This window comes from Anguilla rostrata, chromosome 19 (assembly GCF_018555375.3).
Source record: "Anguilla rostrata isolate EN2019 chromosome 19, ASM1855537v3, whole genome shotgun sequence".
Lineage (NCBI taxonomy): Eukaryota > Metazoa > Chordata > Actinopteri > Anguilliformes > Anguillidae > Anguilla > Anguilla rostrata.
Genome location: NC_057951.1, coordinates 14,893,873 through 14,919,828, shown reverse-complemented (window position 1 = coordinate 14,919,828; position 25,956 = coordinate 14,893,873). Strand labels below are relative to the sequence as shown.

Sequence of the window (25,956 nt, the reverse complement as noted above, 5' to 3'; positions counted from 1 at the left end):
CCACAGGGCGCTGTCCGGAGCAGAGGGGCTCCACAGGGCCCTGTCCGGGGCAGAGGGGGCTCCACAGGGCCCTGTCCGGGCAGAGGGGCTCCACAGGGCCCTGTCCGGGCAGAGGGGGCTCCACAGGCCTGTCCGGCAGAGGGTCCAGGGCTGCCCAGAGAGGGGGCTCCACAGGGCCCTGTCCGGGCAGAGGGGGCTCCACAGGGCCCTGTCGGCAGAGGGGCCCACAGGGCGCGGCAGGGGGGCTCCACAGGGCCCTGTCCGGGCAGAGGGGGCTCCACAGGGCCCTGTCCGGGGCAGAGGGGGCTCCACAGGGCCGCTGTCCGGGCAGAGGGGGCTCCACAGGGCCCTGTCCGGTGCAGAGGGGGCTCCACAGGGCCCTGTCCGGTGCAGAGGGGGCTCCACAGGGCCCTGTCCGGGGCAGAGGGGGCTCCACAGGGCCCTGTCCGGGGCAGAGGGGGCTCCACAGGGCCCTGTCCGGGGGGGGCAGAGGGGGGCTCCCACAGGGCCCATGTCCGTCCGGTGCAGAGGGGGCTCCACAGGGCCCTGTCCGGTGCAGAGGGGGCTCCACAGGGCCCTGTCCAGGGCAGAGGGGGCTCCACAGGGCCCTGTCCAGGGCAGAGGGGGCTCCACAGGGCCCTGTCCGGTGCAGAGGGGGCTCCACAGGGCCCTGTCCGGTGCAGAGGGGGCTCCACAGGGCCCTGTCCGGTGCAGAGGGGGCTCCACAGGGCCCTGTCCAGGGCAGAGGGGGCTCCACAGGGCCCTGTCCGGGGCAGAGGGGGCTCCACAGGGCCCTGTCCGGGGCAGAGGGGGCTCCACAGGGCGCTGTCCAGGGCAGAGGGGGCTCCACAGGGCCCTGTCCGGGGCAGAGGGGGCTCCACAGGGCCCTGTCCAGGGCAGAGGTCGGGTGGGAGGCTCCACAGGGCCCTGTCCGGGGCAGAGGGGGCTCCACAGGGCCCTGTCCGGGGCAGAGGGGGCTCCACAGGGCCCTGTCCAGGGCAGAAGGAAGCTCTGCCCACAGAATATTCCACATGAAAGCGAAGTGTGACTGACACTTAAGTCTCTCCCAAATGAGGGGGGGAGGGATCCTCTGTGGTCAGTCCTCAGACACCTGGCCTGGATTTGGGAATGTGAGTTCTGGGCTTCGCCTGTCCAGGTGCTGAACACATGGTGGAGGAACGTGGTCCTGTGTTCCAGCTCTTCCATCAAACTCAGGGTTTTGGAAATGGCCTGGAACAGCAGGTAATTCAGAGAAGTGTGCTCTGCTTGGCTCAGGGCTTGCCAAAGAGGACTGGATCTCTTTGTGCATTTTCACATAAACGTTCCTTTAATATTTAATTAGACAAATCATTTACACTAGCTGGCATTTTACCCACTTTCATTCACTGGCGCATTAATGACCGTTGATGGACAGTTGTCATGTTGCTGTGTAAACATGCCCAGTGGTGAATCAGCAGCTCAATCTCAGCGTTTCAGTGCGTATGCATCATTTCCTAATATGACACGGGTTGATTGTCTGTGATTATTGAGAGTGCCTATCTGTCGGCTATATGACCGAGGCTGTGTCTCTGCTCTGTGATGATTGAGAGTGCCTGTCTGGTCTGGGTTGCTGTAGTGACCGCAGGCTGTGTCTCTGCTCTGTGATTGATTGAGAGTGCCTGTCTGGTCTGGGTTGCTGTAGTGACCGCAGGCTGTGTCTCTGCTCTGTGACTGATTGAGAGTGCCTGTCTGGTCTGGGTTGCTGTAGTGACCGCAGGCTGTGTCTCTGCTCTGTGCTGGGAGCCGCGAGCCGGAGCTGCTCGTCACACCCGTGTCCCTCGGTTACGAGGGGGGGCAACTGCAGGCGTCCAGGAAGTGCTGGATTGGGGTTATGTAACCGAAAACCGCCCCGTTTGAGAAGCGCTGCGGTTTGACCCCTGAACTGCCTCCCGAACCCCGTCCCACGTGCTGCCCGAGGGTTTCTGAGCTGTGGCTAAATCTGTTACCACACCGCCCATGTTGTGATGACGGTATCTTAGTGTCTTAGCATTGAACGTCTTGTGTCTGCCATTGTAGAATCTCCAAAAGGTTTTGATTTACGACGTCTGCATGCGCATTCTTGAAAGGGCTGAAGATGCTAAATTTAGGCAGTGTAGCAGTGGAGAGTCAGAACTGAACTGGCAACTAAAACCACTTGGTTAAGGAAGAACACTGAAAGTTTTAGTGTAGGTTCAACTGTAACAGAGTTGACATGAATCTGAAGTAGGAGGTAAACATTGTGGTTCAGGTGTGTCAAAACATGGATTCATTCTAGCACAGAACCTAACGGGCGTATGAAAGCAAGGTTGTTTGATAGGATAATGTGTAGTGTAATGTTGCGTGTGGTGACGTGTTGTGTGTGTGTGTGTGCGTGTGCTGGTGCGGTGCGGCGTGTGTGCGCGTGTGTGCGCGTGTGTGTGTGTTTGTTGCATCCATGGCAGCCTAATATAAAAATGCAGGGTTATATTTCAGAACAGGGCTGTGTTATGTGGACTCATTGAGGGACAGTGTGAGGCAGACAGCCCTGTCTGCTGTATATGTGCAGGGCTGTAACTGCAGGGACGGCCCTGGCCTGGTGCATGCTGGGATAGCAGCAGCGCTGAATCGCCAGCGGCGACGGAGTGCTCCATCCTTTCAGCGAGGGCGAGATGGCGGTGCCAGGCCTTTCACCCGTTTCCAAGCAGAGGAACAATCCCGCGCCCACAAGCATCCACTCTGAGCTCCCCTCTGCATACCAACAACCCCAAAACCGCCCGGGCCCTCCACATGGCCCTCTCACACAGACGGGCTCCCTGCCAGCCGCCCTGTCCCGAACTGCAGCTTTCTCACATTTAAACTGGTGTAAATTACACACCGCCTAGTTTTGCACTGTCCTCAGCACCCCCCCGTGTTCAGTTCCAAATGGAATCTTCCATTCTCCTTCAAGCAAGAATGTAGCAATGAGAAGTTGCATCAAAACCAGCATTCTATATGGAAAGCTTTACCCCAAACCCTCCCATTTTCATGCCCACAGAATTGCTGCTTGCTTGTGACCCAGTTCTTTCGTCGTTTTCAGGAAAGACGCGCGTTTGCTTTGTGTTTACAGGTCTTAGTGGGCTCACGTTCGCTCTGGAATAACGTGGCTCAGATATGGAAGGGTGTTGAGTGTGCGGGAGTTTACAGATGTTAAAAATAACCCCGCGCCTCACCACGGTGCCTCACACAGGGGCGTTTGGTAATTAGCTATAGGTCATGGTGCTCTGGTGCAGCCTGTAGGACTACCGCTCCAGCTCGCTCCTGATTGGCTGAGCCAGCGGACGCCGCCCTGTTCGCAGTCTGATGGGCAGCCAGTGGTTTTACGTCAGACGGCACGCCCGGCGGCAGCACCCTTAGATTTATGGAGGAGCATTAAAGGCCTGCTTTCAGGGACTTCCGCTGGTGGGAGCCGGGAGGGGACCTGCTCAACCTGAACCTCAGAGAGACGCTGGACTCTGCATTCCTGTGCGTTTGTGCTTCCTCTGGGCCTACGATGCGTTGCTCTGCAGCTCTGTGTCCATAGCGGGGTAGGGAGGCTGTTTTGGGGGGGGGTCTCTGTCTCTGTGACACATGCCTGTCTGGGGAACGCAGTGCCAGTAGGGCTTTAAAGATAGCGCTTGTATTTATAACGGCCTCTCTGTGGTGCTCAGTAGCACACATTCCAGCCCCAAACTCACCCGCTGTCACCAGGTCCGAGCCCCCGGGGCTGCGGGGGGGGGAGTGCGCGGCGAGCGTATCCGTTGCGCTGCCGTGTGCGCCCAGGGCGCTCACATTGCCGGTGTGCGAAGCTGGAGGCCGTGTGGCTTCAGGGGCTCCTACACGTGCCGGACGCGCTGGCTTTACGGCTCGTGACGCTGGCTTCCGGCCTTCCGTAGCCTGCTTACACGCTGGCCTTCCGTGCCGCTCTGACCTTCGCCGTCCTCCTCGGTTTGTTTGGCGCTGAGCGCCGCTGCGTTGCGTCATATCGAGTGCTGTGTTTGCGCTCAGGCCGTTTTTACAGGACATGCTGGAAGAGTAGCCTGTGATCGCTTTCCTGTCTTAGCTCTCTGTCCCAAAACCCTCCCCATACCGCCCGTTCCCTCTCTGCACAGCCTGACTGTGTTTCTGCGGCACAGTTGCCATGACCGCACTGCTATTACAGAGAGGGCTAGCATCACTGCTGCATACTAGCATACAGTGCCCCCCCCTCACACATTATATAACACCCCCTCTCAGTGGAGCCCCCCTTCCCCCACACCCCACACTCAGCCCAGCCCATCACCCCACTCCTTGCTGGGACAGGAAGTCTCCCCCCCTCCCAAACCTTTTCGGTGCCTCCCTGTCTAACTGGCCAGTTTTGGGCTGCTGAGTATTTATCTGAATATCATTGGACTGGGCCCAAATTATGGTGACTGAATAAGTAACCCGTTCCACTCTGTTATGACAGGCAGTAATTCATGGTTCTCATGTTCTTCTCAGTGCTGTGGTAAGTAAAAAAACTTCAGCGCATTGTATTTCAGGCATATGCGGCCTATTTATTGCTGGAAAAACAACAAAAAAGTTTTTGGCATTCAGGCTGGAGTCTGTGCGGTGCTGAGAGCTCTGGGGAACGCTCTGGGGAAAGCGGTGACGTTTATCGGCCTTTACAGGCAGCAGTCTTTCCGAGGGTGGAACGCGGCGCTGGGCGGGGCTGGGCGGGGCTGGGCTGGGCTGGGCGGGGCTGGGCGGGGCTGGGCGGGGCTGAGGAGCCGGAGGGACCCTGGCAGTCTGCAGCTCCCAGATGGAAACGCTTACTGGACCCTGCAAGAGTAGAGGGACTCTAACAGGGCTTAAGTACTGCAGCAGCCCCTCTGCTACACACACGCGCACACACACTCACTCGCACACACGCACACAGACACACACGCACACACGCTCACACGCACACACACAGACACGCACACACACCACACTCACACACCAGCACACACACACCACTCCACACCGCACACACACACCACTCACGCACACACCCACCACACACACACACACTACACAGCCTCACGCACATAACCCACACACACATGTACACACACCCACACACACATGCTCACAGGCACACACACACACGCATGCACACACACACACTCACTCGCACACCAGCACACACACACACACTCATGTACACACACACCCACACCCACACACACACACACACACTCATAGCAATGGAGTCTGTGCTTCTTGCGTTGCTGTCTCTCCCTGTGGGGATCATTGCACTTTGACCCCTGACCTTTGCACCTGTGTTTACACTGCAAGTCACTCTGAACAGGAGAGTCTGCTAAATGCCAGTAAACTCAGGTCCACATTAAAGTTTTTTTCAAATAGTTTTTACCCCCGTTAATTTCAAAAATCCTTTTTTTCTCATGGTCGTTTTTTAAGGTTGGCTTTTAAAACTCTCTCATCTCTCCACTGTCTATTCAGGAGCTCCATTAGCATGACAGGGGACAGGACCGTGTTGCCCAAACACATTAAATCACAAAATGACCAGACGCCTCCTTAAAGAATCCCCTCTCTCTAGCGCTGCTTCAACAACAATCACAACAGTCAGTTAATACAGAAACATGAGGGTACAAGATAAGATGTTGACAGAAATTGGAAGAGAGTCCTCTGCTTGTAGTTGGATTTCTCTTTGAGTCTTTGGAGAATTTGAGCTGCCGTAAGTTTGTGCTGGTAATGTGGCTCCTGGATTGAACTCTGAATGCAGATGAACAGCCAGCTGATTAAAAACTTGGGACTCTGTGGGGATTGAATGGTGCTCCCTCACAGTGCAGAAATTCACAGCTCTGTGGCTGTGTGCGATCTCACTGGTTAACATGCATGTGTAGCAGGGACACACCGGCCAATCAGGGGAGGCTAGCAGCTGAGGTACATAACTGCACCCTGGTGTCGTCCAGCAGCTGTTCTGCTATATTTCAGGAAGGGAGAAGTGTCTTCAGAAATGCATCATGGGATAGTCCCATACAAAGACATGTCAGACAAGGCAGTGGTAATTGTCTACTGAGGTTTGAGGTAGTATGTCAAGGAAAGAGTGGGAAGAGGTGCATTGTGGGAAGGAGACCAGTGTTTGAGGAAGAGGATGAGGAGGATTGCAGGAAGTTAACCGGCATGGTGTGGTCTGGAGAGAGGTGCACTATGGGAGGGTTAACAGTGGCCATATCGTGAGAAAAAGGTGGCACAAGGGGGACAGAAACATTGAGCTAATTGCTGGCTGGAGTGTGCTGGTGTTCCAATTGGGCAGCTCTGGAGCCAGGCCACCGGAAGCCTGATCTGATTGGCTGTTTCTGTCCTGATCAGAATCCTGGCTGAATCAGAGTTCTTCCACACTAATCACTGTTTGGGCTTCATTTTGGCATTTTGGCAGGACATGCACCTCTAAACTTCCCGGCTTGTATTACTAACTTGTGTCTCAGCAGTTTGAGAAGAGAAAGCTCTGTAGCGTCACTGTGTCGTTTGCAGTGTATTTCAGTTTGCAGGAAGTCTGCTATTTACTGCTCATTATCTAAACGACAATCTCTGTGAGCAAAACTGAGCTCTGTACTCTGTAATGTTAGGGGCTGTTGTCTGGGGGATGTACCAGCAGTTTATACTCAAAACACTTACTTTACACTTAACTTCTGCTATAAGCCAGTGCTTCATACAAGTGTTGACAGTTTTATAAATAAATAAAAAATACTTTGAAGATAAAAATACAATTGCAGTTATGACCAGTGTATGTTATGAGCGTATATTTCAGTGTGTGGGGGAGATGAGCCGGGTCTGACGGACAGGTGTGTGAGCTGACAGACAGGAGTGTGAGCTGCGACCCCAGGAACAGCAGGGAGGTGTTTTACACTGAGGGCTGGGAGCACTGAGCACTCTGGGTAATGGGGCTGAGGACGTGTGCTCCTGGAAGGCTGTAATCACTGTGTTTCCACTGAGGCCCTACTGCACAAATGTAAACATTTAAAATAAATAAATGCCAAAAACGGCCATACTTGGAGCTAGCCGCATAGAGTTGAAGGCAGTTGTGTTCTGGAGTGCGTATTTGACTGGTAAGCCCCTCCTCTATGAGGTGCACTCAGACAACGTTAAATCAATGTTCAGCTGCTCTCAGACAACATTGTATCAATGTTAGTTAGCAGTTATGATATGTTATGTTACTGGTCACATAAAGGTCTGTTCTCCTCGTTGTGTTGGGGTACGTTAACGTTCAGCCACTCAACCTGCCCTCTACCTCCCCAGGTCCAGCTGAGCCCGTCGGGGAGTGGCAGGAAGGCGGTGGTGCTGATTGGTCAGCGCGTCGCCGCGGATACGGAGGTGCAGCTGTACCTGCGGGTCCTGCAGGAGCAAGGCTACGCAGTCAGGGTTTGGCGCTACGCGGAGGCCAGCGCTGCTCTGCGGCGGGACGTGGGCGCTCCAGGTGAGGGACGACCCCCCCTAATTTACCAGGCCCTGGAGTGGCTCAGTGACTTTCTGTGGTCCAGTGTATTTCAGTTTAGTTAGATAGTGCTGCACTATAGTCCAGTTCAGTTATTTGGTGCTTGAGTGTAGTTTATTGAGGGTCGCTGTGGCTCTGGGTCCTTCAGCATAACCTCCAGTTTCATTCAGGATTCTCAGCTGTCAGTCACGAGCCCGGTGGCCCCGCCCCCTGCGTGCTCTGCAGAGGGAGGATGAAAACGGCCGAGAGGTGATCGGACAAACAGACGCGCGCTTAACGACTCTACCAGGCCGGCCGGAGAGCAGGGGGGGCACCTATCCTCCTCTCAGAGGAGCAGGGGACATGCAGGGCCTAAACCCCTCATCACCATTACACTACGCGCTGCTCTCCCCAACTCTGATTGGCCCAGACCTCTGCACTGTCATCTTTAAACCAATCAGAGGCAAATATACTTTTGCCCAGACCTCTGCACCCTCATCTCTATTTACTTAAATACTCTAAAACTGCTCCCACGTACTGGGAGTCTTCACCCCCCACAGCTGTGCCCCCCCCCCAGGGTGCAGGGTCGTGACCCCTGAGTCTCCAGAGATCACCTGTCCCTCTCACACATGTGAATTTAACATTTTTAAATATTCACGTGTGAAAGCAATAATGTCAGGTGAACAGGACATTTCCACGCTCAAAAACTAAGCATGCAAACATGAACGTGACTTTATGAAACTACAATTTTCACCTGATTTGGAATAGCATAGGTAACCTTTTCCCGCTCTCATCTTATAAGTGGGATTATTTTTTATAGCTGACGTGTGTACTCTTCACATGTTGGTTGTTCACATGTGGTTTTTGGACACTTTTTTTTTTGTAAGGCCAGTTTGCTCCCAGTCTCTTCAGCCAACACCTTTGACTTAATTGTACATATTGGACTCAAGGATAGTTCACTTAAGGATACATTTTGAACTGTAAACTGATGTTCATGAAGAAAATAGTATCTGCCCATCAGACATTCATTTGAACACGCACACTCACACAAACACGCGCGCGCACACACACACACACACACACACTCACACAAACACGCGCACACACACAGGCACAACCACAGAGTCTCACACACACACACACACACACACAGGCACAACCACAGTCTCACACACACACACACACACACACTCACACAAACACGTGCACACGCACAACCACAGAGTCTCACACACACACACACACACACACACACACACACAGGCACAACCACAGAGTCTCACACACACACACACACACACACACACACGGGCACAGCCAGAGAACCTCACACACAGCTTGGCTCAGATGAGGCAGGGCTGAGGCTGTAGGTTTTCCTCTTGAATAAAAGTCTTTATGTGCAGCTCTGAGAGACGCCCCCACAGGGGAGAGAACAATTTCACCATTTTACCCCCGAGGGTCCCAAGGTGTCCGCTTCCGAGTGTAAACAACGCAAGACATACATACACACAGACGCACGCTCTCACACACCCTCCCACACAGACCAACATTCATGGAATTACACAGAGGTTTACAGCTTCAGCACTAATAGCAGAATACCCTCTTGTTGTTTTAAGCTGGCCCTCATTGAGCCCCAATTACACACTGGTATATATAGCAGCACCCAGTGAAAATGCTCCAGACCAGGGTCTTATCAGCACTGACTGAGAGAAGATAAGGTGGGGGAGGGGATGAGCTCATTCTGCCTGTGAGTTTACTGTCTGTAAGCACACAGACACACATTCTAGTCAGATATATGATTTCAGTCTCAGTTCTCAGCCATGCACACTTCTCAACGTGTGTGTTTCTGTGGTCTCACCTCCTCGTGTGTGTAATGAGCCGGTCGAGCTGGGCTAATGCCCAGTGGCTGCGGCGTTAGCCCCGCGGCTGCAGTGTTAGCCCCGCGGCTGTGGCGTTAGCCCCGTGGCTGCGGCGTTAGCCTTGTGGCTGCGGCGTTAGCCCTGCGGCGTTAGCCTTGTGGCTGCGGCGTTAGCCCTGCGGCGTTAGCCCCGTGGCAGCGGCGTTAGCCCTGCGGCGTTAGCCCTGCGGCGTTAGCCCCGTGGCTGTGGCGTTAGCCCTACGGCGTTAGCCCCGTGTGGTTGCGTCGTTAGCGCTGTGAGTGATTTACACACCCTGTCTGAGTGGCACCGTAACGGCGGTTCTGCTGTTTATCTTACGGAGGAGCTGCCGCTGCGCTGTTTATGTTCCCAGCGTTGGAGCTGAAAGGGTCGAGCGCAGAGAGAGGCTCCACCGTGACCTCGCTTTTTAAAAACGGGTTTCCTCCCATTCAGAATGCGACTCGGCCGACAGACAAACGTCTCGGGCCCGGTCCAAAAACACCAGGCCGTTTCCGCGGGGCGCTCCACAGGGCGGGACGGGGGCCAGATGTGCTCGGCGGTGGGCCCAGGGGGGACGGAGGGGGGGGAGGAATGCTTATGTAATCACATTTATCTGTGTTTTTACAGAAAGATAAAAGGTGCCTTTGGGGGTTTTTTTTTTTTTTTTTAAAGATGACTGTTAAAGAATGAACTGTTAGTTCTCAGACTATGTAACAGGCTAACTGTTAGCTCTCTTACTGTGTTACAGGCTAACTGTTAGCTCTTACTGTGTGTTACAGGCTAACTGTTAGCTCTCTTACTGTGTAACAGGCTAACTGTTAGCTCTTACTGTGTGTTACAGGCTAAATGTTAGCTCTTACTGTATGTTATAGGCTAACTGTTAGCTCTTACTGTGTGTTACAGGCTAACTGTTAGCTCTCTTACTGTGTAACAGGCTAACTGTTAGCTCTTACTGTGTGTTACAGGCTAACTGTTAGCTCTTACTGTGTGTTACAGGCTAACTGTTAGCTCCTTTACTGTGTGTTACAGGCTAACTGTTAGCTCTCACTGTGTGTTACAGGCTAACTGCTCTGTGTTTAGCTTTTATATAGTTAGGTAGGTAGGTGAGCTGAGAAAGCAGTGGCCACCCTGGGGGCAGGGAGGGTAGGGAATGTAAAGGGTTGTGTTCTCAGACAGGGGGTGATTGAGTGGCCAGACGGGAAGCCCATTTGCCTGTGATTTGGCAGTAAATGCCCCTGCCATGTGTGGGCCCTGGGCCAGTTCTGTGGAGGAGGTGGCAGCTCAGACTCCCTGCCTCTCTGTAAGGGGCAGATGCTGAAACCAGGGCTGGTCTGGAAATGCTTTGGAGTGTGATATGGGGTAGCAGACGCCCTGCCCCATTCCGTACGTGTGATACGGTGTCTTATGTTCCTCCTGCTCTGTTTGAATGGCGCTGTGGCACGCGCCTGTCTGTGGCAGTCTGACTGTGATCTGCCACCTCTCACCAGTTTCCTGATAAATCTCTCTCTCTTTTTACACTTTTATTTAGATATTTTTTTGGGGGTGGGTGTTTTTTATGTATGTGTGTATGTTTTGGTTTTATTTGTTGTAATAGAGGTGAATAAGTGGCCCTGGTCTCCCCAGGTGGCAGTGACTGGGCGCTGCTGCTGTGTGTGCCGGGCGGGTCTGAGAGGGTCTGCAGCAGCAGGGCGGAGTCTCCGCTCCTCCAGCCTCATCAGAGGGTGAGTTTCAGCCAATCGCTGTTCAGCGACCACGCAGCCAGCCTCTACCTGCCTAACGAACCCGTGTGGTCACCCTCTGCCTAACCAGCGTGTGGTCAGCCTCAGCCTCTGCCTAACCAGCCTGCGGTCAGCCTCACCCTCTGCCTAACCAGCGTGTGGTCAGCCTCACCCTCTGCCTAACCAGCGTGTGGTCAGCCTCACCCTCTGCCTAACCAGTGTGTGGTCAGCCTCAGCCTCTGCCTAACCAGCGTGTGGTCAGCCTCACCCTCTGCCTAACCAGCGTGTGGTCAGCCTCACCCTCTGCCTAACCAGCGTGTGGTCAGCCTCAGCCTCTGCCTAACCAGCGTGTGGTCAGCCTCAGCCTCTGCCTAACCAGCGTGTGGTCAGCCTCACCCTCTGCCTAACCAGCGTGTGGTCAGCCTCAGCCTCTGCCCTAACGCACAGACAGGCTGTGCTCAGGCTGCAGGCTGAGGACCGTGAGCAGGCCCGGGCTGGGAAACAGCCCTTTACACACACAGCGTGCCTGGCTGCAGGAGGAGGCTGTTTTCTGACCGGGAAATGAAGTCAGATCTGCAGATTCCTCAGAAAAATATTTACAGACGCTAACCCACATATGGCCTCACTTTGGTGTGGGAGAAAACTCCCCCCACCACTGGAACTGCTATCCCAATACAAACACCAGTACTGTACTGACCACACCACTGCTCCCAATACAAACACCAGTACTGTACTGACCACACCACTGCTCCCAATACAAACACCAGTACTGACCACAGCACTGCTCCCAATACAAACACCAGTACTGTACTGATCACACCACTGCTCCCAATACAAACACCAGTACTGACCACAACACTGCTCCCAATACAAACACCAGTACTGTACTGACCACACCACTGCTCCCAATACAAACACCAGTACTGTACTGACCACACCACTGCTCCCAATACAAACACCAGTACTGACCACAGCACTGCTCCCAATACAAACACCAGTACTGTACTGACCACACCACTGCTCCCAATACAAACACCAGTACTGACCACAACACTGCTCCCAATACAAACACCAGTACTGTACTGACCACACCACTGCTCCCAATACAAACACCAGTACTGACCACAACACTGCTCCCAATACAAACACCAGTACTGTACTGACCACACCACTGCTCCCAATACAAACACCAGTACTGTACTGACCACACCACTGCTCCCAATACAAACACCAGTACTGACCACAGCACTGCTCCCAATACAAACACCAGTACTGTACTGACACACACCACTGCTCCCAATACAAACACCAGTACTGACCACAACACTGCTCCCAATACAAACACCAGTACTGTACTGACCACACCACTGCTCCCAATACAAACACCAGTACTGTACTGACCACACCACTGCTCCCAATACAAACACCAGTACTGTACTGACCACACCACTGCTCCCAATACAAACACCAGTACTGACCACAACAGTGCTGTCAGTACAGACACCAGTACTGACCTGTACATTACTACCTCTACAGACACCATAAATGGCCCAAACCCCTTCAAGCAGTACTGTGGCTCATTAATGCTGCTGTTTCCTCAGTAGAGCCTGGAAGCGTTGGTGATGATGAAATGTGAGGAGTTTTATCAGACACACCGGCCCCCTGAGGGCTGTGGAGCTCAGGGCTCAGGTTATTGGTCCTTTGGCTGTGCTGCTCTGACGGGGTCGTCTCTCTCTCCAGGTGAGCGTCATACCTGAGCTGGACCGGGCGTTCTCTCACCTGGCCGGGCTCTGCCGCTTCCAGAGCGACAGCAGGCTGTCAGGTGGGTGTGGCTTCTGTCCCGCAGGCAAACTGTGTGTGTGTTGTCACGGTAACAGTGCAGTACAGGGGGGCACCCTGGAACCCTGAAATAATGCAGCCTTCTGATGACAGCTGTGGCACCCTCTAGAGGCCATAATGGCGCATCGCACTGTGAGAATGACACCATGATATTACAGTTATGTTATAGTTAACAGCAGGAATATGACACATTCTCTGTACATAATGACTCTGTAAGCAGCAGCTCTGAGATGCAACAGTAATTACCGTGTCCTTTTTTCTGCAGATTTTAATCTGCGCGATGTTTACACTTATCCAGGGCCAGGCAGTGTTTAGTGGGCTTTGGAGTAGATGTGGCGATCTTCCAGTAAACATGTGAGGAAGTAATCATGTGGGAGAGACCGTCTCCCTCATTCCTACCGCTAAAGTCATCAGCCTCCGCTCAGGAGGTGTAGAAACGCGCGGAGGCGTTAGCGTTAGCCGCGCCGGCGGGTCGGCGGGTCGGGGGGGGGGTCATTAGCGCGTGGGGGCAGGAGGATCTGGGCCGCGCTGCAGGTACGATCGCTCTGGTCTTACGGGACGTTCCCAGGCGGATGCCGCATCGCCATGACGTGTGGATCGCCGTCTCTATGGAAACGTTTACCGGGTTCCGCTGTTTAAATGAGGGCCGTGAGTGTGTGTGTGTGTGTGTGTGAGTGTGTGTGTGTGTGTGTGTGTGTGTGTGTGTGTGTGTGTGTGTGTGTGTCTGTGTCTGTGTCTGTGTCTGTGTGTGAGTGTGGCTAAAGAGAAGAGGATATTTACGGTTACTGTGTTGCTTTGCAGGACTTGAATTTCCCATCATTCCCTCTGCCTGTGAGCAGCGGAGAGACGGCGGAAGCCCAGCCACACCGCAGTGGTCAGTCACCCTGCCAGTAACTGCACACTGACTTAGAAATAAGCCAAAAAAAACACAAACATCTGAGGTCAAGGCCAATGTAGGCAGTGTGTGTGCGCGTGTGTGAACTTTGATCCTGTCTTGTGGTTCTTTAAGTCCGGATCCCGTATGCTGTATTGCACACAGATGTGTGGCTTTGTGGATTTGTTCTGTAAAAAGAACATCACATTGGTGTCGTGGTGTTCAGTGATACAGACGGATTGCAGTTTGTAGAGAGGCAGTAAATAACACAGGAGTGATAAATTTAGGGGCTTAGAGCCTTCTGAAGTTTATCTGCCAGTCAGGTGATTGACAGTGAGTCCTGGGCCCAAAGTCATTACACATGTCAGAGGAGTGCTGATCTCGGATCAGGCCCAGGTGTGAGCCATCGGTCTCTGAGAGACGGGATGTGCATTAACCCCACCCCCCCACCCCCACCCCCCCGCAGGACCCCACCCCACCCTCCCCTGGGCCTCGCCGCGGGACGCGGGTTCGTTGCCATGGTGAAAGTGTACGTCCTCGTCACCTCGGTGACGCCCCTCACGGCCTTCCTCCACCCCACCGGCCTGGTCAGGACGGACCTCTCCAGCAGCGGCTACGTCTCCAAGGTAACAGGCCACGCCCACCCGGGCTGTTAGCAGTGGAGCGTGGCTCTACACCCTCAGTGCTCCCAAACCCACGCCCATGTGCAGCAGCTGCAGGGTCCAGTCTTTCCACAAAAGACCAGAATAAACCACATGATGAGGATGAAGATGATCAACTGCAGCATCAAAATGCACTGATGAAATTGTGATTAACATATTAACATTGCCCTCATGAACTTTTAAAATCATAAACACAACTTCATATACAAAAGCAAATATGAAACCCAGTTACTTACAGACTTGCATGCGTGTCATGCTGTTAAAGATCCATGGTAAATCTGTCCTGTTGGCTGTGTTTACTGGCATCAGTGTTTGTGTGCTGACTTGGCCAGATTCTGTTCCCTAATACAACGGTAGTGCTGCTTATTCCTTTCAGAACTAGAACGAAATAATAATGTGCATCATAATCTAACTGCATACATGAATAAAAATCAACCCCTCCTCCATTTGACAGTATTATTTATAAATAATATTGCGGGATGAATATTACTAATGCTCCATGTGCGGAACATGAGCTGATCCAGGGTACACTCTGTTATCAGGGGGAATGTTTCTAACTGGGCTGAGAGTCTGCTGCTGCTTCTCTAGAGGAGTATCAACACAAAGAGAATATGTTTCATTATGGTGTGAAGATGCGTTCAGTTTTAGGTGGGTTTTCTGGTCGCTGTAGTGGGGGTAGTGTAGAGATTCTGCAGTGTAGGTGCGCAGTGGGAGGGTTCGGGTCGCTGTAGTGGGGGTAGTGTAGAGATTCTGCAGTGTAGGTGCGCAGTGGGAGGGTTCGGCGCTGTAGTTGGGGTAGTGTAGAGATTCTGCAGTGTAGGTACCAGTGGAGGTTCGGTCGCTGTAGTGGGGTAGTGTAGAGATTCTGCAGTGTAGGTGCGCAGTGGAGGGTTCGTGGTCGCTGTAGTGGGTGTAGTGTAGAGATTCTGCAGTGTAGGTACGCAGGGAGGGTTCGGGTCGCTGTTAGTGGGGTAGTGTAGAGATCTCTGCAGTGTAGGTGCGCAGTGGGAGGGTTCGGGTCGCTGTAGTGGGGGTAGTGTAGAGATTCTGCAGTGTAGGTGCGCAGTGGGAGGGTTCGGGTCGCTGTAGTGGGGGTAGTGTAGAGATTCTGCAGTGTAGGTGCGCAGTGGGAGGGTTCGGGTCGCTGTAGTGGGGGTAGTGTAGAGATTCTGCAGTGTAGGTGCGCAGTGGGAGGGTTCGGGTCGCTGTAGTGGGGGTAGTGTAGAGATTCTGCAGTGTAGGTGCGCAGTGGGAGGGTTCGGGTGAAAGTTCTCTGCGACACAGAAAGCTGACCTTACAAACATGCCACGCATTTCATCTGTGTAACAGAAGTGCTTGCTCAGATTGTCATGCAGAAATATCTTCAGCAGGTGGTGAGCTGTCAGTCTGGACTGCATTTTTACTATTTCAAGTGTCTAATATGATCATTCATACCTGTCTTTATTTTTCAGTTATTCCTCACATACACATACCAGGAAATGATAATCACACAGTAAAGGAAAAGCAGGTGTTTTGAGTTTTATTTATAGTTTATATGGCCTGTATGTGAAGCTCTGTCTCTTGTCCATTGTGCTGGATTTGCAGGACGCTGGTGGATTTTTTTCTCCATGTGATTTTAATTTTCATGGGAATGTCAGAGGCTGTTTTTGGAACAGCGGAGTTTTCCGGAAGCATGTGATTCTGGTCACAGACGTGTAAACAGCTGAGCCGCGGCGTAGGGGAGATGGCTCCTGTAATATTATCGTACTGAAGGCTGACATAGCTGTGTATAAAATAAAACGCGGACTTCAAAGTCATGGGGCGGTATGTTCTTGGTCGGTGGGCTGGGTGGGGTGGCTGCCCTAGGACCCCGACCGTGTTTCTCATGAAAGACCCCCTCAGTGCAGAGCTGTTTTGGAGGGAAATTGGCCTAATCTTGACCCCTATCCCCCCCCCCCCCCCTCCCAAAAACTCCCCCAGCGGGAAAACAATGTTGTGAGGAGCCTTTATTGGCTCATGACGCACCCCCTCTCTGTCCGACAGACATGCCGTTATCACTGCTGCCCTCTGCTGGTCACTTTCAGCAGTGCAAAGAGAGGTTGAAAGCGGAGGCTCAGAAGGTTATTAGGGGAACTCCAAGCCTATTTGCATCCGGGCTCCAAAAGGGTAGAACAATTTTTAAACTGTTGACCGCTGAACTGTCAACCTCTTTGTCCAACAATTCAGTGGCAAAAGGCTGATCTGTTAAGGTTCTTGAAAACTTGTTGAAGTTCTTCCATAATTGTTTCCTTAAACATTTTCTTGCAATGCAAGCAAAATAAGCTAAATATAAAATCATTTGAAAGTATTTTCCCTCTTTGCTGAGGATCCCCTGGGATCCCTTACCCCTAGATTGGGGGGGGGGGACCCCTGTTCTTCTTGTTATGCAAGAATGCCTGCTCTACAGATACTGCATAAGACCACAGGTGTATTCTTTAAGGTGACCCCTGACCTAAATCAATGCACTGTGTTAATAATATCACATACGGTTTAAGGAGTGCATCTCACTCTTTTTTTATCAGACTAGTTATTTAATTGTTTTTCATCCAGTCAGTCCTGGGGAAATGTTGCCATTGTTCAGTCCGCTGTTCTTCTGCTTGCTAAGGCAGAACACTGGGCATACTGCGTAACAGCAGCTTGCTCTTCTCAAAGTGAACAGCGCCATCTGGTGGTGTTGTGTATGAAATCTGTATTTAATCTGGCTGTGAGTCCTGGTATTAAAGAATACAGATGTTTGCCAGATTTGCCTGATGTAAAAATGCATGGAAAAGGATAGTATTAACAGAAAGAACTACAATCAGTTAAATTAGTCATACATTAAGGTGTTCCCCGAACTACAGTGGCAGCTACAGAGTAATTGGGTTAGTACAGTACTGAGTTTGGAGAACTTTCCTGCATCTCTGTACGAGGTTCTGCTGGTATTGTTCAGGTCACAGAGCATGCAGGTTCTGCTGTATTGTTCAGGTCACAGAGCATGCAGGTTCTGCTGTATTGTGCAGGTCACAGAGGATGCAGGTTCTGCTGTATTGTTCAGGTCACAGAGCGTGCAGGTTCTGCTGTATTGTTCAGGTCACAGAGCGTGCAGGTTCTGCTGTATTGTTCAGGTCACAGAGCGTGCAGGTTCTGCTGTATTGTGCAGGTCACAGAGCGTGCAGGTTCTGCTGTATTGTTCAGGTCACAGAGCGTGCAGGTTCTGCTGTATTGTGCAGGTCACAGTGCATGCAGGTTCTGCTGTATTGTTCAGGTCACAGAGCATGCAGGTTCTGCTGTATTGTGCAGGTCACAGAGCATGCAGGTTCTGCTGTATTGTGCAGGTCACAGAGCGTGCAGGTTCTGCTGTATTGTGCAGGTCACAGAGCGTGCAAGTTCTGCTGTATTGTGCAGGTCACAGAGCGTGCAGGTTCTGCTGTATTGTGCAGGTCACAGAGCGTGCAGGTTCTGCTGTATTGTTCAGGTCACAGAGCGTGCAGGTTCTGCTGTATTGTGCAGGTCACAGAGCGTGCAGGTTCTGCTGTATTGTTCAGGTCACAGAGCGTGCAGGTTCTGCTGTATTGTGCAGGTCACAGAGCGTGCAGGTTCTGCTGTATTGTTCAGGTCACAGCGTGCAGGTTCTGCTGTATTGTTCAGGTCACAGAGCGTGCAGGTTCTGCTGTATTGTGCAGGTCACAGAGCGTGCAGGTTCTGCTGTATTGTGCAGGTCACAGAGCGTGCAGGTTCTGCTGTATTGTGCAGGTCACAGAGCGTGCAGGTTCTGCTGTATTGTGCAGGTCACAGAGCGTGCAGGTTCTGCTGTATTGTGCAGGTCACAGAGCGTGCAGGTTCTGCTGTATTGTTCAGGTCACAGAGCGTGCAGGTTCTGCTGTATTGTTCAGGTCACAGAGCGTGCAGGTTCTGCTGTATTGTGCAGGTCACAGAGCGTGCAGGTTCTGCTGTATTGTTCAGGTCACAGAGCGTGCAGGTTCTGCTGTATTGTTCAGGTCACAGAGCGTGCAGGTTCTGCTGTATTGTGCAGGTCACAGAGCGTGCAGGTTCTGCTGTATTGTGCAGGTCACAGAGCGTGCAGGTTCTGCTGTATTGTGCAGGTCACAGAGCGTGCAGGTTCTGCTGTATTGTGCAGGTCACAGAGCGTGCAGGTTCTGCTGTATTGTGCAGGTCACAGAGCGTGCAGGTTCTGCTGTATTGTGCAGGTCACAGAGCATGCAGGTTCTGCTGTATTGTGCAGGTCACAGAGCGTGCAGGTTCTGCTGTATTGTGCAGGTCACAGAGCGTGCAGGTTCTGCTGTATTGTGCAGGTCACAGAGCATGCAGGTTCTGCTGTATTGTGCAGGTCACAGAGCGTGCAGGTTCTGCATGCAGGTTGTGGAGTTGTGCAGATTGGAGCCCCAGCACTGAACTGTTTATTAATGATGTAATATGGCAGGCAGGTGAGTCAGACTCAGGTGTGTGACCAGGTGTGCACTCTGTACCTGGCAGCTCCAGCCCTTCCTCATGAAGCACCTGGGAGCCGACGCCCCTCTGGCCCTCGCCAGCGTCAGGGAGGCGGTGGGTGGAGTCCTCCTGGCTGCCACGGCGACCGTCTCAGCATCCCAGCCCCGAAGCAGGTACATCTCCATGGCGACCGGAGCATGGCGAGGCGTCCAGACACGCCTCAGCGCTTCTGTCAGCTCCTGTCCCTGCGCTCGAGTGCAGACCTCAGCTCTGCTCACCCACAGCCTTTCACTAGCCTTTCCTATGCCAAACGGCTTTAAGTGCATACTGTATCATCGGAGCCACAGGATGACGTGTGAGTTAGCACAGCCGTGTTAAAATACTATAGGAAAGTGCTAGGATGTGGCTAACTCCCATCCTGTACCTGTACATTCATAATACTCAGATTGGTCCGAAATGAACCTGGTTCAGCTTCACTTTAAGGGGCCCTAATTTCTGTGTAATTACACAGTAACCTGAGTTTGGCGCAGTGTTTGGATGAATTAGCCAACAGGCACTTAGAGTGTGAGAGAGCAAATGTTCTGCAGAAAAAAAGCCTTTCAGATAGGGTCTCAAACAGGCTGTGAAGTTGTAATTACTGTGTAATAAAGGGTGTGTGCTCTGTAGTTACAGTGTGCTGTACTGCTGGGGTTTCTCTCGTAGGTGTAATTACTGTGTAATAAAGGGTGTGTGCTCAGTAGTTACAGTGTGCTGTACTGCTGGGGTTTCTCTCGTAGGTGTAATTACTGTGTAATAAAGGGTGTGTGCTCTGTAGTTACAGTGTGCTGTACTGCTGGGGTTTCTCTCGTAGGTGTAATTACTGTGTAATAAAGGGTGTGTGCTCTGTAGTTAGTGTGCTGCACTGCTGGGGTTTCTCTCGTAGGTGTAATTACTGTGTAATAAAGGGTGTGTGCTCTGTAGTTAGTGTGCTGTACTGCTGGGGTTTCTCTCGTAGGTGCGTCCTCTGTTTCCAGCTGCTGACGTTCACCCTGCACTTCAACGGCTCTCTGCTCCCCGAGATCGTCCAGGTAAGAGCAGACGGCTGAGCGGCAGCCTCTCCTCGTGAAACGCATGAGCCTGGAGCATTTTCATTGTGTTATTGATCTGTTATGTGGCGTAATCTGAAACTGTCACTGGCTGCTCTGTGGTGTTGCTGTAATTAAGCCATTTTGTGTTAATTGGTACCACTGCATGAGATTTTCTTGTTAATAAGTGGAAAAGCCATGTCAAGACCTGACCCACTGTATGTGGGATTCCATGTGAACTATGTGTAAATACAATGGACCCAACTGACCACTAGATGGCAGTGCTTGCCCTTGCACTGTCCTAGATGCCGCTGAACTTTGTATACTCTAGCTGAAATTATACGGTCAGCATTAAATGTCATTTATATTCCCAAATACATTAAATTGCTACATGCTCTTTAAAAGCTAACTGAATAGAATACACACATGTTAAAATTAGGATCTTCCACATTTCTACACACACATGCACACACACACACCTTCACGTACGCGCACACATTCACACATAAACACGCAGACACACACACACTCACACACACGCAGACACAGACACACACACACACACACACACGCACACACTCGCCACTGTGCCACTGTGAAGTCCTCTAACTAATCCAATCCAGCTCTTCGTCTGCAAGTTCCAAACTCAGTCTCTATTCGCTTATTATTTGTAATAAATCCTTTTAAGTTCTTGCTTGGCTTCTGCTTCCTTAATCTTGTCATCCGTATTTCCTTTTCATCCGTCAGGATCTCAGCGGTTTTGTTTAAACTCTCCTCTGATCCCGCTTGTTCCTCATTAGTTTCCTGATCTGTGCCAGGCTGCCGTCTCAGAGCAGTATTGAATTATTCTGTGGGTTTTTTTTTTTCTTTCATCTGTTTGAGGGAGCTTCACAGTGTTCTCTGCGGTGCATTTTTTTTTTTCATCGCTTTGTAATTTTTGAGCAGATATGCGGGAAGGAACGATGTTCAACATACAAATTAATTTTGGTCTTTCTGAAGTGCGGTACCGAAATGACTGGGACATGTTGTTCTGTTTTTCGGCTGATGCTGGGCGCCCCTGCCTCAGTCCACTGTGCTCTGCTGAGCCTCAGATGAGGGCTTCCTGCACTCTGGGGAGGAGAAACCTGTCTGACACAGTCTCAGGTTCCTCTGCCCTTCTCTCTCAGGTGCAGAAGGACTTGCACTTCGAGGATCTGGAGGACCCAGACTTTGAAGGCCAGATAACCAAAGAGCTCATTCTAGAAGACGCTCTCAAGTTCCTGCTTCCTCCGACCACAGAAAACCCCGACCTAACGAAGCTCTTCTCTGAGTCAGGCACTCCGATTGGAGAGAAGGTAGAGCTTTTTCTGTTTTTGTTTTTGCGTGTAAAGCATGATCATTCTGGACGGTGATCTGGGTTTCCGTGGTGTTGGCTGAGGCGGGGATGCCCCCGCATTGGCCTGCGGACGTCTCACTGGGACTGAGTTTATTGGGCACAGCCCCTGGAGTGCTGATGTGATGTACTTCCTTGTCTCCTCTCAGTACGGTGGCTGTGTGGGGACAAACGGAGCCTGTCTGCCTCCTGGTGAGGCACATCTGCTCCTCCAGTTTGCACACCAGTTGAGAACGGGGGGGCCCTTTAAACTGGTATGTCACATGCTGCCTTTAATACCCTGTTTGTATGGTTGCAGCTTACATGGTGCAGTCTTATCCTACAAATGTGTGTAAAGTTTACTGTAAAACTTTTGAGTTTAGCGTTGCCTCTCTGCGTGTGATTACAGCTCTACCCCGCGACCTCTCCTGGCCTCACCGCCCTCCAGCACCATCTCTCCCAGAGGTTCCGCACCGCAGGGAATTCTGGGACAGGAGTCCTCCTGGCGGGGCTGTTGAGCTGGGTCCTCAACCAGACAGGGTGAGGAGCGGACACAGCTTTCACACAGGGACTGAGCTTACACAGCACAGACAACACAGCTTTTACACAGCACAGACAACACAGCTTTTACACAAGGACTAAACTTACACAGCACAGACAACACCGCTTTTACACAGGGACTGAGCTTACACAGCACAGACAACACAGCTTTTACACAGGGACTGAGCTTACACAGCACAGACAACACAGCTTTTACACAGGGACTGAGCTTACACAGCACAGACAACACAGCTTTCACACAGGGACTGAGCTTACACAGCACAGACAACACAGCTTTTACACAGGGACTAAACTTACACAGCACATGCTCAAAGGGGTGGAGTTGTGGTTCTATACAGATATCCATGTTTGAGGGCTCACCAGTCTCTGAGAAGTTGATCTGACTGATCCAGGTGGGAATATTTCAGACTGTCTTATTGTTCCGTTTTCCAGGATGGGTGATCCAGAGGGACCCAGAGGAGGCACTTCAGCAGAAGGTTCCCCAAATTCCCTGTTAGAGAAGTGTAAGGTGGCACTTGGGTGGGCTAATCTGTTGACCATTAATCAATCTCAATCGCTGAGACATTGTTGTATTTATATTTATATTATGTCCTATGAAGGTGTTGATAGGCTGGAATAAGTGTGCATTAAAAAGGTTTCTGGTTAATAATTCTCTGTTTTTCTCCCCTCCCCAGATTACTCACAGCGGTCAGACTGTGGTCACGGTGAGTGTGAATTTCAGTCACTATGAGTAACTAGCAGTGCTGTTTGGGTGATTTTGTCCTGTGTGTGCTGGCTTACAAAATGCTTGTGGAATTTGCCTTTTGTACAGAAAAGAGCCATTAAAAAGTTATCTTTCTTTAATCTGCCTGATTGCACACAGCTGGATAAGTGGTGTGTGTGTGTGTGTGTGCGCGCGCGCGCACGTGTGCTCATTATATTACAGTCTTGCATTTCTTTCATGATTTTACACATGCACAGACATACATGCACACACAGACAGGTGTGTCTGACTCAGGTCTCTCTGGCTGCTCACAGACAGGTGTGTCTGGCTGCTCACAGACAGGTGTGTCTGACTCAGCGTTCTCTGGCTGCTCACAGACAGGTGTGTCTGGCTGCTCACAGACAGGTGTGTCTGACTCAGGTCTCTCTGGCTGCTCACAGACAGGTGTGTGTGACTCAGGGTTGTGTGGCTGCTCACAGACAGGTGTGTGTGACTCAGGGTTGTGTGGCTGCTCACAGACAGGTGTGTGTGACTCAGGTCTCTCTGGCTGCTCACAGACAGGTGTGTGTGACTCAGGTCTCTCTGGCTGCTCACAGACAGGTGTGTCTGGCTGCTCACAGACAGGTGTGTCTGACTCAGGGTTCTCTGACTGCTCACAGACAGGTCTCTCTGGCTGCTCACAGACAGGTGTGTCTGACTCAGGCCTCTCTGGCTGCTCACAGACAGGTGTGTCTGACTCAGGGTTCTCTGGCTGCTCACAGACAGGTGTGTCTGACTCAGGTCTCTCTGGCTGCTCACAGACAGGTGTGTCTGACTCAGGGTTCTCTGGCTGCTCACAGACAGGTGTGTCTGACTCAGGGTTGTCTGGCTGCTCACAGACAGGTGCTCGGACCCCCACCTGCGGCAGGTGTACACAGACCCCCCGCTGGCCCTCAGCCCCCCGTTCAGCCCCGGGGTGAGGGAGTACCAGGCCGAGGTGCCCTTCGACACGGTCACCGTGAGGATCAGGGCGGAGCCTGTGGACTGCAGCTGCCAGGTGCACCTGGACGAGCGCAGGGGGCCCAGGTAAGCCACAACCCCCTGCCCCCCTCCCTTTGAGCCCCGCCCACCGGCCACGCCCTCAACCAGCTCCTCATCAGCCCAGCCTGGTCACAGGAATATATAATACAGATACGAAAAGAAAAAAGGAGTTTCTTTGTTGGGAAAAGATTATATTGGGAGATTGCCCACAATTTCCCCTTCCCCACAGAATGGCTAACTACCCCGTGGGGCTGGGCAGCAGCAGGATCAGTATCCTGGTGACGGACGAGTCGGAGGCGGAGCCTGTCATCATGACGATCTACACGCTCAGCATCTACCGGCAGACCCGGCCCAGCCTGCCCATGTTCAGCGAGCACGTCACCTGCGGCTTCCAGCAGGTGCGCCCCGACCTCACCCCCTCCGCACCTCACCGCCTCCGCACCTCCCCGCCTCCGCACCTCACCCCCTCCGCACCTCACCCCCTCCGCACCTCACCGCCTCCGCACCTCCCCGCCTCCGCACCTCACCCCCTCCGCACCTCACCCCCTCCACACCTCTGTGTCAGTACCCCAAAAGCACAGCAGTTAGGGAGCGGTTTTCTGTCTGAATTGTGCAAGTTTCAGGGAAATGAGGTCCTGGATATGACTTTTGGGAGTTTTCTTGTATTTAATATCGTATTTGTTTGGAGGGTTTGGTTGTTCGCAGTTCCAAAGGCCGTTCACTTGAGCAAATGCATTTCCTCTTACTGTATCTGTTTCATGTGTAATTTTGTAACTGTGACGTGTTCACTGTTCATGTTCCCATTTCCCCTTGCTGTTTGCCCTTTCAGATTCAGATAGTATCATCCTGCTGAGTGCAGGCCTTTTTAATAATGCTTTATTTAATTAGGCACGCCCTTTCATCTGTCAGTGCGGCTGAGGAAAAGCACATTTTCATTAGACACAAAAAGCCTCTTTTACTTCAGATTTTATTTCCCTCTGAAGAACAGAGGAATTCTCCTGTTTTTAGAGCTGTGTGTTTGCAGTTAGGAGGAAGGGTTTTTATTAGGCTGATTCTCCCTGATAGAGCTGGCTGTCTGCAGTCCTGAGTGGGCTGTGGGGATCCAGTTATGTAAACTGGAGACTACAATACCCACAATGCCATAGGGTAGGGATACTGAAGTCTGACCCTGGAGACAGTGTTGTCGTTGTGTCTAGCGATATGAACCTAGATGTGGCGTCTGTATGAATGATCCATTTCGCCGGGACCACTCCCTCTCTGTTCTGAGCGCGGTGTTTGGGTTTGAGTGTTGGGGGGGGGGGGATCATGCCTGTCATTGTGACACCTGTTCCAGTAGCATTGCATTTCAGTCTGACCCCCCATCTACACATGTACACTTACAGCTCCTGCAGGGCACAACTGGTGACCTTTTACTGTTTGGGGCAAGGGCACAAGTGGCGGGGCTGAACCATGAGAACAAGGTTGGGGTGCAATTCATAGACATCCCCCCTCGTTTTGTACCCCCCTTTCCCTTTCATCTTTAAGCCTCACTCTGATGCTCAGGTTACTGTGGAAGCTGATCGCACAGATCGGGGGGCGTGGGGGTGGGGGTGGGGTGGGGTGGGGGTGCGGTGGAGGTGGGGGGCCTCGGTAACGTGAGTGACACACACGGTCTTCCCGCGTTTGGCAGCCTGGTGTGGGGATGCTGGGGTGCATCCTTGCCTGAGGCCCTCATACAGGAGGAGAGGCAGCACTGAACACAGCTCACTGTGTCTCTCCCTGCCTGTCTGCCTGTCAGTCTCTCAGACTCCTACACAGCTGCTGTTGTCACTCTGCAGTTATGTGTGGTTTGATTGATCTTATAGTTCCCTTCTTTATTGTTGCGTGAGTAAAGCCATTTAACTCTCATTGTTGTAGTACTTTAACTGCAGTGAAAGTAATGTTTGTAATACTGAATGTAAATGTTTATTTTGAACATAAATGGGGAGATTGGATGTCAGGCAGCAAAAGCACTGTGAGCAGAGTTTGCAGATGAATGCATGTAAACCACTTCATGATTTCAATCAGGGTGAGCTGCATTTCCTAAAAAGGATTTTTGTGTACAGTGTTTTCACTGCTCTAACTGTTTGTAGAAGGAGATACTGTTGGCCAGAAACATGTGTCTGCATAGTTTGCTGAGTGCCAGTAGCTGCAGGTGTTATGGCATCCATAGAGCGCTCATCACTAAATTGCACATTTCCATGCGTCATGTGCAGTGCTGTCTAATAATGAAAGACAGGAGACTTGTTTCACCTGGTTAGTGTTCCTGGTCTGCTTCACATGGTTCATACTGCTGTGTACTGTGCAAACAAGGCCATGTCCGCACCATTTTGATTGCTGTAATCCAACATGGCCCTGAGATGTTTGGGAAAA

The 25,956-nt window shown here is 51.9% G+C and overlaps 1 protein-coding gene across 3 annotated transcripts in view; it reads left to right on the top strand.

Moving 5' to 3' along the window:
• cped1 (cadherin-like and PC-esterase domain containing 1) overlaps positions 1-25,956 on the top strand; it is a 37,565-nt gene that overhangs the window by 4,303 nt on the left and 7,306 nt on the right. For 2 of the 3 annotated variants that reach the window (XR_010327307.1, XM_064318707.1), the window contains exons 2-15: positions 7,276-7,453; positions 10,951-11,048; positions 12,786-12,867; positions 13,686-13,758; positions 14,225-14,384; positions 18,912-19,039; positions 19,861-19,933; positions 21,097-21,264; positions 21,452-21,556; positions 21,691-21,821; positions 22,275-22,345; positions 22,517-22,546; positions 23,424-23,610; positions 23,795-23,963. Coding sequence is in view for 2 of the 3 variants with exons in the window: in XM_064318707.1 (XP_064174777.1) it covers positions 7,276-7,453; positions 10,951-11,048; positions 12,786-12,867; positions 13,686-13,758; positions 14,225-14,384; positions 18,912-19,039; positions 19,861-19,933; positions 21,097-21,264; positions 21,452-21,556; positions 21,691-21,821; positions 22,275-22,345; positions 22,517-22,546; positions 23,424-23,610; positions 23,795-23,963 (1,653 nt within the window). In the remaining variant the exon portion in view is untranslated. The remainder of the gene's footprint in view (positions 1-7,275; positions 7,454-10,950; positions 11,049-12,785; positions 12,868-13,685; positions 13,759-14,224; positions 14,385-18,911; positions 19,040-19,860; positions 19,934-21,096; positions 21,265-21,451; positions 21,557-21,690; positions 21,822-22,274; positions 22,346-22,516; positions 22,547-23,423; positions 23,611-23,794; positions 23,964-25,956) is intronic. The other variant, XM_064318708.1, reaches the window with a different exon arrangement.